At 53.1% G+C, this 12,527-nt stretch overlaps 1 protein-coding gene across 1 annotated transcript; it reads left to right on the forward strand.

The window, feature by feature from the left end:
• Positions 1-9,683: 9,683 nt before the first annotated feature.
• On the forward strand, positions 9,684-11,082 carry LOC128827245 (cortexin-3-like). Its single transcript, XM_054011081.1, has one exon. The coding sequence runs from the start codon at positions 9,810-9,812 to the stop codon at positions 10,068-10,070; it is 261 nt and encodes an 86-aa protein (XP_053867056.1). The 5' UTR covers positions 9,684-9,809; the 3' UTR covers positions 10,071-11,082.
• The last annotated feature ends 1,445 nt before the right edge of the window (positions 11,083-12,527 follow it).

The following is a 12,527-nucleotide window of genomic DNA, read 5'->3' on the forward strand; positions in this document are numbered from 1 at the left end:
TGGGGGGTCTGTGTGTATGTGAGTTGTCGGGGCGGGGGTTGGTCGCGGTGTGTGTGTGTGGGGGGGGGGGGGAGGTTGTAGGGAGGTCTCTGCTGACCAGTCAGTGGGTGAGAGGGTCTGTGTGTGAGGGGGTGTCAGTGTGTGTATGAGGGGTGGGTTGGTCTGTGTGTGAGGTGGGGGGGTCTGTGTGTATGTGAGTTGTCAGTGTGGGGCGGGGTTGGTCGGTGGGGTGGGGGAGGTTGCAGGGAGGTCTCTGCTGGCCAGTCAGTGGGTAAGGGGGTGTAGTTCTGTGTTTGTTGTGCAAATACTCCCTCCCCAAATACTCTCCCCTGTGCCCACAGCCCCCCCCCCGCATTCCCCTCTCCACGCATTCCCAGCCCAGCTGCCGGGGGCTCCGTGCCACCCTCTGCGGCAGCTGGCAGAGCCAGGGATGCCCTGAGCTCCGCACAGAGCCCTCTGCACGTTCAGCCGCTCGGCGCGCACCCTGCTCGGGGGTGGCAGGTCTGGGCGCAGCCTAGGGCACCACCAGGGGCAGCCCCATCCCTGGCCACTGGGCACAACGCGTGGGCAGGGACGCTGGCTCAGGCATCACTCGGGCGTCGCTATAGATACTGGTTGCCATGGGCAACTGCTTCAAAGCATCCCAGGCATCGCTGTGTGCGTGAGATTGAAGGCGATCAAGCCGCAGTCTCTGAGAAATGGGCAGAGGGGCATGACTGGGAGATCAAGGGGGTTCGGGGGCCGACGTGGGCCAAGGGAAGGGCTAAACTTTGGGGACCGTCTCCGGCCTGTGTCATCCAGGAGATCAGACTGGACGAGCACAGTGGTTCCTTCTGGCCTTGGAATCCGTGAATCTATGAACCGAACCCGTCCCGCGTTGAGCAGCCGGCGGCGTCTCCCTACAGCACTCTGCGGCTTGGGCAGCCCATCCCCGCTGCTCAGCATCCCAGTGGGCATCGCTGCCAATGCAGAGCCCCTGGCTGGGGTGGCGAGGGACTGTGCCACACATGGAGTTCTGCGCACCGGCGGTATGTACCAGCATGCCCGCGACAGGCTCTTCCTGGGCGTGTGGCTCTCTCCTGAGCCCCGACCCCGCTCGGCTCTTGTGCAGGGGGCGGGATGGAGAGGGGCAGGTTCATGCAGAGAGATGCTCCGGAGTGGGACGTAGTCACTGATCCTCCCAACTTCCAGGGTGTGCTGTGTGTACAGGGGACAACTTGGTGTCCCTCATACAGCGTGTGTGTGTGTGTGTGTGGGGGGCTCTAGAACAGGGGGAGGGGTGAGTGATTCAGATATAATGTACCAGTGGGGAAAGGTGCATGTCTGCATGTAACATGTATAATGTGTTTCTCTGTCTGCATAGGTACATATAGACACACACTCTATATATATACTGTACTGTGTATAGTATAATGATAGAGGTGGGGTGTGTGTGTGTGTGTGTGTGTGTGTATATATATATAGAGAGAGAGAGAGGCTATTTGTCCATACTTTGTATTAACGGGGAGAAGTGTGTGTTTGTGTAGGCTGTGTGTGTGTCTATATCCAGTACTGATGGGGAGAGGGGTGTGTGTGTGAGTGTGTATGTGTGTGTGAGTGTGAGTGTACAGGCACATGCATGCACAAGTCTCCAGGGGCAGGCCAGGCCAGGCTCTCTGTGTGTGTGTGTGTGTGTGTGTGTACAGGTGCATGCACGCACAAGTCTCCAGGGGCAGGCCAGGCCAGGCTCTGTGTGTGTGTGCGTGTTAGGCTATGTGTGTGTCTATATCCTGAACTGATGGGGAGGGGTGTGTGTGTGTGTGTGTGTGTGTGTGTCTATATCCTGAACTGATGGGGAGGGGTGTGTGTGTGTGTGTGTGTGTGTACAGGTGCATGCACGCACAAGTCTCCAGGGGCAGGCCAGGCCAGGCTCTGTGTGTGTGTGCGTGTTAGGCTATGCGTGTGTCTATATCCTGAACTGATGGGGAGAGCCAGGACTGGACCACAGGAGATGGATCACTCGATAATCGCCCTGTTCTGTTCATTCCTGCTGAAGGCCTTGGCACCGAGCACTGCCAGAGCCAGGAGACTGGGCTAGAGGGACCATTGGCTGACCCAGGATGGCCGTTCTTACGTTACAATGATAGAGCAAAGGCAGAGGCAGTGAGACTTATGGGACATCAGCACAGCAGCTGGATAGACGTATGTGCACCCGCTCTGGCCGAGCTAGCACCCTGACAACAGCAGTGTAGGCCCAGGTGGCACAAACAGCGGGAGGGGCTGTCTGCCTGAGTATATACCTAATGTCTCGGATGGGATCCTGCTCAGGGCGACTAGCTCCTCCCACTGCTCACACCACTGCGGCTGCCCTACCATTTTTAAACACAATCCGAGCTAGCGCAGGTATGTCTCGTCCAGCTGGAAATGATACCTCCAGATCGACATGCCCATAGGCTCAGTGGTTTGAGCATTGGCCTGTTAAACTCAGGGCTGTGAGTTCAATCCTTGAGGGGGCCACTTAGGGATCTGGGGCAAAATCAGTACTTGGTCCTGCTAGTGAAGGCAGGGGGCTGGACTCAATGACCTTTCAAGGTCCCTTCCAGTTCTAGGAGATGAGATAGCACTGCCACTGGTCTGACTTAGGAGCCAAAGGCTAACAAGAGTTGGCTCAGCCGTACTTAGACCTAGTGGAAATCTTGGGATGCCCAAGGACTGCCAAGCAATGACACGGGGAGGGCCTACCTGTATCTGAAGGCGCTGAACCCTAAGATGGACCAAGATCAATGGGGTAAAATTAGCTAAAGGAAAAGGTGATTATCGACTGTTATGGCCGCTTCTAGGGTGCTCATTACATCACACCTGAACACTGAAAATCAGGCCAGACTCCCTAATGGGGACAGTTGCAATATTATAGTAACTAGAGGCCCCCCAGTGGGATCAGAGCTCCGTTGGGGTGGGTGCTGCAGAGACACAGAGTGAGAGACAGTCTCTGCTCCAAAGAGCTTACAGCCCGAGCAGTCATAGAATGGGAGGGGAAACTGAGGCACAGAGAGACGACCGGAGCCAGGTGACCCAAGTCATTGGCCAGCGTTCCACTCACTAGAGCACACTTCCTAAGTAAGCAGTGGGCACTCCATCCGTAGAGACTGTTACACTGCATGGAACCCATCCTGCACTGACCAGCTGGGAACAGGACAAGCTCTGGCCTGGCAGAGACCTCTCCTCTGGACAGCAATGCTTTGCTCGTCTCTAGACCCTTCCAGTCAGAGGAGCTCGCAGCTGGGCTGTGAAGAGAATCTTGATGGAGAGGCAGCATGGCCTAGTGGGGAGGGCACTAGGCTGGGACGCAAGAGATTCGGGCTCTATTTGGGATTCCGCCACTGAGCTGCTGCGTGACCTTGTCCAAGCCACTTCGCCATCTCTCCCTCATTTGTTCATTTATCACTCCTAGGACCCCCAGTCTTGGATCAAGACCCCATTGGTGCGAGGCATTGCACAAACACCCAATGAAACTTACGTTGCAAACTCTTGGGGGCTCTCTCAGTTTCTGCACCTAACGCACCTGATGCAACGGGGTCCTGATCTTGGCTGGAGATTCTCAATAATGTTTCGGAACCATGCTTCTGGGCTAGCATCCTTCCCCGCTTCCCCCGTGCAGAGACAGGCCTTGCAGATCACAGCTGTGCTTTAGATCCAAGCCCCATTGACTCCCACTTTTCCCTAAGGCGCTTTTAGGAGAGTTAACAAGTGTAGGGAAAATGACCAATCAAACCTTTAAGAACCCTGCTTTCAGGGTGATGGGACTAGCTGCTCTGGAGTCTGCACAGTTCTGTGCAGGCAGCCGTGACTCATTAATCTCTGGCTGAGGATGGATTGACTCATTGGCTGGCGTTTGTTGACTGTACACAAAATCGTTTGTGCGGGTTGTAATTAAGGGCCCGATCCTGCAGTCTTTCCTCAGGCGTCTTGCGATCTGCAGGATTTGAGCCAATATTTGGTGCCATCAGTGCAAAGCCTGCTGGATTTCTAGCAAGGATCAGACCCTTGTAATGCTTCCACGGCCTTGGGGAGCGGCCCAGCCAGTGCGTTGTTACACTGAAGGCAGTTGTTTGCGGTGTCCAGAGCTGCACAGATGTCATTTCTTTGTTAGGGGTATGACAGTAGCAACTAGAGACCCCAATCAAGACACAGCAGCCCCATCAGCGCCAAATTTTCCCAGCGCTGGTGGGTGCTCGCCCCGGACCCCGCCGCCATTCCAACCCCTTCCCCAAAGTCCCCGCCCCAACTCCCTGCCCCTATTGGACTCCTTCTCCAAATCCCCTTCTCCTTCTCCAAATCCCCACCTCTTCCCGCGTTCCCCCTCCTCCCCCCTCCCTCTCAGCGCTTGCCGCCGAGAAACAGCTGTTTTGCGGCCGCCAGGGCCCGCTCTAGGCACCAGCGCTCCAAACATGTGCTTGGGGCGGCACTTTCCAAGGGGCGGCACTCCGGGCCCCCCCACTTTTTTTTTTTGCTTGGGGCGGCAAAAAGCTGGGAGCCGGCCCTGGCCAGAGCCCTGCCGCTGGAGAGCCAGAGCATCGTCCCCTGGAGTCGAGCCCAGGCTGTGGCGGCGAGAGGGGCTCCTGGAGTGTGTGAGGAGCCGGGGAGGGAGGGAAGCGGGGCCCGGGATGCAGGAGGGAGGAGGGGTCCTGCTGCTGCTCTGAGTCTCCCCAAGGCGGCGTGGCGTTTCCCCGCCCGAGCGGGCTGTGCAGGACGCCGCCAGGCTGGGCAGGGGGCGCAGATCCCGGCTCGTGCACTGATGGGGCGAGTGGCTGGGAAGCCCGAGCTGCCAGGGAGCTGCCATCACCCCCTCCTGTCCCTGGACCCAGTGCGCTGCGCATCTCCCCCGCCTCAGCCCCACGCTGCTTGCCCCAGGCCCCTACAGCACCAGGGGTGGGGAGAGGCAGAGCCCGGCTCAGAGCGGGGCAGCGGGGGATACTGCCTCGCCGGGGGACCCCTGCAGCTTGGGCACCTGGGGGGTCAGTGTCCGTCCTCTCAGCTCTGCCTGCACGGGGCTGGGGAAGCAGCTGTCAGCACCTGCCCCTCTCAGCCCTTGCACCCCCATCCCGCTCGCAGCCTCTTCACTTGTACCTCCCCCCATTGCTCCTTCGCCAAACCCCTTCCCCTTGTACTGTCCCTTCACCCACACCTCTCCCCTTGTGCCCTCTCCCCCAGCCCTCTCCTCCCCCTGCACCTCTTCTCCCGCAACCCTCCTGATACCCCCTCTCCTCCACAAGTACATCACACCCCGCTTCTCTGCCAGTGTAGAGCCCCCAAGCACCCCCACACCCGCTCCTCTGCCTGAACCCGCTTTACTAGATCCCCATCCCTTTCCAGGTACAAGGTTTGAGGGTTAGTCCCTATGCCTTCCATGTGCATTTGGAGCACTAAAGATGGGGTTGCAGGGGATGGGGGGGGGGTGAGATTTATAATAAAATGAAGTAAAAATAGGAGAAACGGTTTGATCCCCACTGCAAGTGTAAACGGGGATTACCGTGGTGAACGAGGAGATCACGGTTTGGGGGGGGGAGCCCACGGCTGGGGCAGCATGGGGTGCAGGTGGGGGGGAAGAGAGAGCCGAGGGCTGGGGTGGCAGGGGGTGCGGGTGGGGGAAGCCACTGGTGTGGGGGGAGAGAGCCCAGGGCTGGGATGGGGGGCAGCCAAAATTTTTTTTGCTTGGGGCGGCAAAAAACCTAGAGCTGGCCCTGGCGGCCGCAAGCGCTGGGAGCCGGGGGGGACACGGCGCACTAAGGCGAGGAAGCGGAGCGGAGGTGAGCTGGGGGGGGGGCGGGATGGGAAGCTCCCAGTGGATGCAGAGCACCCATCAATTTTTCCCCATGGGTGCTCCAGCCCCAGAGTGGGCGCCTATGAGCAGCCCTTGCACTAGCTCTGTAGAAATATAACAAAAGGCAAATCTCTGTCCCAAACAGCTTCCAATCAGAGCTGGACCAATGCCTGAATTTTTGGCAATTTTGATGAGTTGGGGGGACATTTCATTTTGGATCAGACTGAAAAGGGAAATATTTTGAAATTTTTGGCAAATTGTAAAATAAAAAAAAACACTCACCAAGAAACATATTTTGGGTCAAATACGACGTTTAATTTGACCCAAAACAAACTTCCAGTTTCAAGCACTTTTATGTTCTTAATTTAAAATAAAATTAAAATAAACTGACAAACAAAGGTGTTTTGAACCAAAAAAATCGAAACATTTTGCAGGGAGAGGGGTATAACTCTGTTTTGTTTTCAATGAACAATGTGATGAAAGCGCCATGAGCTCACGGAACAATTTGATGTCACCAAACCTGCTTCTTTTGCTGAAAAAAGTTTTAGCTGAAAGATGTTTGTCCTGCTCTACATACCATCAACACTGGGCCAAATTCCACCTCCCCAGGGGAGTAACAAAACCAGAGAAGTGTCTGGCAGTAGTCAGGGAGAGGGGAGTCTGCGATATGTAGCTATAGGCTATTGTCAAAAGAAAGCTGAAGGAGACAGATGCCTCAAACCCACTGAATTGCCCTTTGAGGAATTATTGGTTAAACTGAAAAACATGGGGATCGATATGAAAATCCATAGGTGGATAAGGAATTGGTTAATGGGGAGAATGCAGCGGGTAGTATTAAAGGGTGAACTGTCCGGTTGGAGGGAGGTTACTAGTGGAGTGCCTCAAGGTTCGGTTTTGGGACCCATTTTATTTAATCTATTTATAACTGACCTCGGAACCGATTGCAGGAGTGGGCTGATAAAGTTTGCGGATGATACGAAGGTGGGAGGCGTTGTAAATTCGGAGGAGGATAGGGATATCCTGCAGGGAGACTTGAATGAGCTTGTGAATTGGAGTATCAGAAATAAGATGAAATTTAATAGTGAAAAGTGTAAGGTGATGCATTTGGGGATGACTAATAACAATTTTAGTTACAAGATGGGGACGCATTGGTTAGAAGTAACGGAAGAGGAGAAGGACCTAGGGGTCCTTGTAGACCGCAGGATGACTATGAGTCGACAATGCGACATGGCGGTGAAAAAAGCCAATGCTGTCCTGGGATGCATTAGGCGAGGTATATCTAGTAGGGATAAGGAGGTCCTGCTTCCGTTGTACAAGGCGCTGGTGAGACCTCATTTGGAGTACTGTGTGCAGTTCTGGTCTCCCATGTTTAAAAAAGATGAACTCAAACTGGAACGGGTGCAGAGAAGGGCCACTAGGATGATCAGAGGAATGGAAACCCTGTCGTATGAAAAGAGACTAGAGGAGCTTGGGTTGTTTAGTCTGACAAAGCGAAGGCTGAGAGGGGATATGATTGCTATCTTTAAATATATTAGAGGGATTAATACAAGGGAGGGAGAAGAATTATTCCAGCTTAGTACTAATGTGGACACAAGAACGAATGGATATAAACTGGCCGTGGGGAAGTTCAGGCTTGAAATTAGACGAAGGTTTCTGACCGTCAGAGGGGTGAAATATTGGAACGGTCTTCCGAGGGAAACGGTGGGGGCGAGGGACCTGTCTGGTTTTAAGATTAAGTTAGATAAGTTTATGGAGGGAATGGTTTAATGGTAAAGCATAGTAGTCAAGGAAAACCAAGCAATGGTACGTAAATAGTATAATGGCTGACAGGGGTCAGGCTGGAGACTCTTGCCTATATGCTCGGGGTCTTACTGATCGCCATATTTGGGGTCGGGAAGGAATTTTCCTCCAGGGCAGATTGGCTGAGCCTCTGGAGGTTTTTCGCCTTCCTCCGCAGCATGGGGCAGGGATCTCTAGCAGGAGGGTCTCTGCTGATTGAAGTCACTTAAAACAGGATTGGGGACTTCAACAGCAGAGTCCAGGGAAGGGGTAGGGACGGTTTTATGGCCTGCAGCATGCAGGGGGTCAGACCAGATGATCATAATGGTCCCTTCTGACCTTAAAGTCTATGAGTCTATGAGTTGGGTGCCCAACGACCTTAGCTCCTTTACTCTCAGTCACAGAGGGGTGTGCTAGCGTAGTGCGTGTGTGTGACAGCTGTGCAGAGTGTGTGTGCGTGTGTGAGAGACAGGCCTTGTTCTATATCAGGGGTTAATGGCTTGCGCCCGGAAGATATCGGAGTGTTTTTTTCATACATGTACTGAGGTAAAATCACCTCCCTACCTCTGCTCATTCCTCCCATTTATCCATCCAAGGATCGCATTAGCCTTTTGCCCCAGCGTGTCACCGAGAGCACGTGGCCAGTGCTTGTCCACTGCGTCCTCTAGATCCTTTTCAGACCCTCTGCTTTCCAGCAGACAGCCACCGACTCTGTAGGCATAGCTGGCCTTCCTTGATCCTCAGTGCATACCAGGGCTGCCCAGAGGATTCAGGGGGCCTGGGGCAAAGCAATTTTGGGGGCCCCTTCCATAAAAAAAGTTGCAATACTATAGAATACTATATTCTCATGGGGGCCCCTGTGGGGCCCAGGGCAAATTGCCCCACTTGCCGCCGCCCTCTGGGCGGCCCTGGTGGATACCTTTGCATGTGGCTGTATTAAAACAGTTTGTTGGAAAGGGCCCAGCTTACCACGCGATCCAGATTGCTCCATATGACTGCCCTGGACTCACTAGTATCCACCGCTCCCTCAATCTTTGTGTCATGTGCAAATTTCACCAGCAGTGATTTTATATTTACATCCAGATCATTGATGCAGCTGTTGAAGAGCATTGGGCCTACTGGAGATTCCTCCTGAACCCCCTCCACTCTGTCAGTTACCCAGTTCTAAATCTATTGAACTGTTGCCCGATTTATAGTGTATAGGGCTCATTTCGTAATCCGAATGTGGTGCTGTACGAAGTCAAACACCTTAAAAAAGTCTGTCTATTACAGCTACCCCGTTACCCGGCCCAGCCAAACCAGTACGCTCCTCAAAAGATGAAATCAGGGTTGTTTGGCATGATCCATTCTCCATAAAACCATGCTGAAGAGTATTAATTGTACTGCTATCCTCTAACAGGGTAGCAGTTGAATCCTGTATCAAGTTTTCCATTATTTTGCCCAGGACTGAAGCCAAGCTAACGAACTGGCCTACCCCGGTCATTCTAAGTAGCACTCTCCCAGTCTTCTGGAATTTCCCTGCTGTTCCAAAATGGATTAAAAATGAACAGCAGCAGGTCCGAGAACTCCTCTGAGACCTTAGTGTTTCCCGTTGCCAGGCTACCACGAAGGAGGCTGCATGGCCTAGTGGATAGAACAAGGAATTCCCAGCTCTGTCATAGGGAAAGTGGCTTGCCCAAGATCACCCCGTGCCGTGCCTCAGTTTCCCCATCTGCAAAAGAGGGATAACGACCCTGGCCCTCCAAGCAAAGCGCTTTGCTGCTGAAAGGTGCCAGAGAAGAGCTGGGGATTAGAATTGAGGGAGCATGTAGACAACTCTAAATTACCCAGCGGCAATGGCCATGATGAGTTGTTACCCCCAGTGGGGTGGAAGAAGCCAGGAAACCCCACCGATGCCCCATTTCCTCCCTCCAGCCCCACCTCTGCCCCAGCTGCTGGGCTTGGAGGTAGCAGAAGAGCCATGATGGCTCCCTACACTGCAGCGATCCTTAGAGCTGGGTCCAGGGCCACTCCCCAGCTGTGGGGGGCAGAGGAAAAGGTGGGAGCCCCATTGCCTGGGCTGCTTGAAACCAGACTGAGCAAAGCCCCGCCCCGGAGGACTAACCTGCCCTAGGCCCTGGCTAAGGATAGGGCTGCTTAGTGCCCTGGGGATCTAACAGTGAGAAGTGCTTTCTGATTGCAGGCCCCGTAAGTAGCCAGTGACGACCCTCCGGGCCCGTCGTTCCTCACCATGGCAGAGGACGTCCTCAGTACCACCCTGTCCGTGCCGGGAGCTGCCCTGCCTGTGCCAGGAGTTGCCCTGCCCATTCCGACCCCGTCCCTGACCTTGGAGCAGAAGGCAGCCTTTGTCTTCGTCTTCTTCCTCTTCATCTTCCTGGGCCTTTTGATTGTCCGCTGCTTCCGGATCCTGCTGGACCCGTACCGGAGCACGTCCTCCTCCACCTGGACGGACTACATGGAGAAAGACGCGTCCGATTACCGCCTCCCCTGAGCATGGGCCTGGGGCTGCAGGGGGCTCTTAGCAAGGGGAGAGGAGGGATTCTCATGACCCAGGCAGCCCGGCCTGCAGAGCTTGCCAGGACTCTCGCTTTCAAGACAACAAGCTACCTGCAGATAGGAACACACCCTGGTGGTGGTTGCCCTGAGGTCAGAGCAAGCCCTTAGGCATGTGCCACTGGCTGGAAGGATGCGACTGCGGGCACTGACCAGCGGCCCTCTCATGCAACCGCCAGTCAAGTCCCACTAGGGAAAAAGGGGAGCTTTGTCCTTCGGTCAGCACAACAGATGGTGCCTGAACTCTAGCCCTCGCCCGGGTTACACAGGGCACGATGCTCTCCTTGGCTTCTCCTTCCCCTTGCCGGCTGTGATGGCACTCGTTCTCGCAGCTCTGAGGTGGAGTGACAGACACAGTCTGTACACCTGTAGAGTCTCGCTGGCCCATGCAAGGTTAGGGAGGGACCTGAGAACAGCCAACACTCCTGCATTTATCAGGGGATAAAATCTGGATGGGGGAGTTGGGCAGTTAGCAAGAAGTCACAGTCATCCCACAAGGACATGAGGAGTCAGCCGGTGGTGGTGAACCTAATCCAATTAAGTCACGTTCTATCCTACAACCTGTCTTTGTGCAAGAATCACACGGATGCAGATGATAAAATGGGATAGGAATCAACCAGTCAACCCAGACAGCTGTTTCCACATTTGATTACCCTGGTACCTACTGAGGTCATCAAGGTCTAGAGATCTAGGGACTTACATCTCATCATGAGTCTCTGAGCAACTCTGATAATAGCTCCCTTCACTGATGAGCAACACTCGTCTTCACACTGTAACTTGACGATTAACTCCCAGGTGGTCCACAAAGTACCATCAAAGGCAACAACTTTTGGATTTATGCTGCACAGGCAGGAGCAGACGTGGCTTAGTTTTCCTCTTCCCAGCCACGTTTTTCACTCTTGGGTGGTCACCTTTGCTCTTCCGCCTATTCACGGTGAAGTGTTGGGGGCGGGAGGTTTAAGGCGAGTTTTTCATGTTTATCGACTACAGTTACAAATCTGACATGGCCATTCTTTGCCTTGATGGTTTAACCTTTTTTTTTTTTTTTAAATCTGGAACCAAAAGTCAAATCCAGATGCTTAATAAAGTGCTGGTTGTTCTAAAGCGGCCGTGAGTTCTTGGTTGCTAAAGAACACATTTCAGCTCCCTTCTGATGAGGTTCTCCCAAGCCCTTTACCAAGGTGATATGTTATTTCACAGATGGGGAAGCAGTTCCATTCTATATGCATCCGAAGAAGTGGGCTGTAGTCCACGAAAGCTTATGCTCTAATAAATTTGTTAGTCTCTAAGGTGCCACAAGTACTCCTGTTCTTCTTTTTGCAGATTGAAAGTGACGTGCCCAAGGTCATGCAGTGAGAGAGCGCCCTGGTCTTTGAACCTAGATTTCCTGGGTCCCAATTCTGGGTTTTACCCATTATATACCATGGAGGGTAAGAGAGGAGAGATGGTTTTCATAACTTGTGCCCCCACTTGTACAGGAGCGCTACATGGATATCAGCTAATACCCATGTGTGAATACAGGGGCCTTCTGCTGGCTAGCTGAATCATTGGTTGGTAGTGATACATTCTTGCTTGCATTGCATTTCCCAGAAACCACTCAGCTCTGAGCAGCAATCACTGAATATTTGTGAGATTTTTTTCCCCCTTGAGTCAATCATTTCCCAGAACTGCTTTTTAGCTCATTGGTGGGCAACATGTGCAATCCTTTTACAGTGTGAAGCTCAGTAGGCCCTGGAAAATAAACATCTGTTTAGCTACAGAAAATGGTACAGCCCAAGATGAATTTCTTTGTGTACTAAATGCTCTACTAAATGTTTCTTAAAGCCCCAGCTTCTGGAGTCAGGTGACTATGTGGGAATCTCAGCTTTAATTTTTTTTTTACACATACATTTTAAAAGGGAAGTTTCTAGCTCTCCTTATTCAGGAGAAATGCTGCAAACTGAGCCCTAACTTCTCAAAAACCACACAGCAAATAAAAAGCCCCCCCGTACAATTTAAAATCTCATTATTTTAAAGCCAGACAGGTCATTTGGGAGGGCTTAACTCCCGGTTCTTGAAAGCTTGGGTTGGAAATACTGTTGCACCGTTTAGATACAAACCCACGTCTTAGAGGTAAAAGGTTCCTTATCAAATTACCAATTGCCTGAGCCAGCCAAGATCATCCTTCTTGGAAAAGCACAGTTGACCGCATTAAATACTGGCAACATTTGTCTCTCTCCAGAGGAACCTGGTCTTCTGTTGACCAGTGGCTAGTTGTTTCTCTTCTCTCCCCCTCCCGGACAAAGAGTGGCTGCAGCAGAGGGCGATTCATAGACATTTAGTCCATGATTGGGGCTCGGAAGGGGTGAGGGATTTGGGGCAGTGCAGACACCCCCCAAGAATTCTGGGGCAAATA

This window comes from Malaclemys terrapin, chromosome 21 (assembly GCF_027887155.1).
Source record: "Malaclemys terrapin pileata isolate rMalTer1 chromosome 21, rMalTer1.hap1, whole genome shotgun sequence".
Classification (NCBI taxonomy): Eukaryota; Metazoa; Chordata; order Testudines; family Emydidae; genus Malaclemys; species Malaclemys terrapin.

Bases quoted from the DNA above. Each gene is read 5' to 3' on its own strand.
- LOC128827245 (XM_054011081.1), top strand. From the start codon at position 9,810: ATGGCAGAGGACGTCCTCAGTACCACCCTGTCCGTGCCGGGAGCTGCC.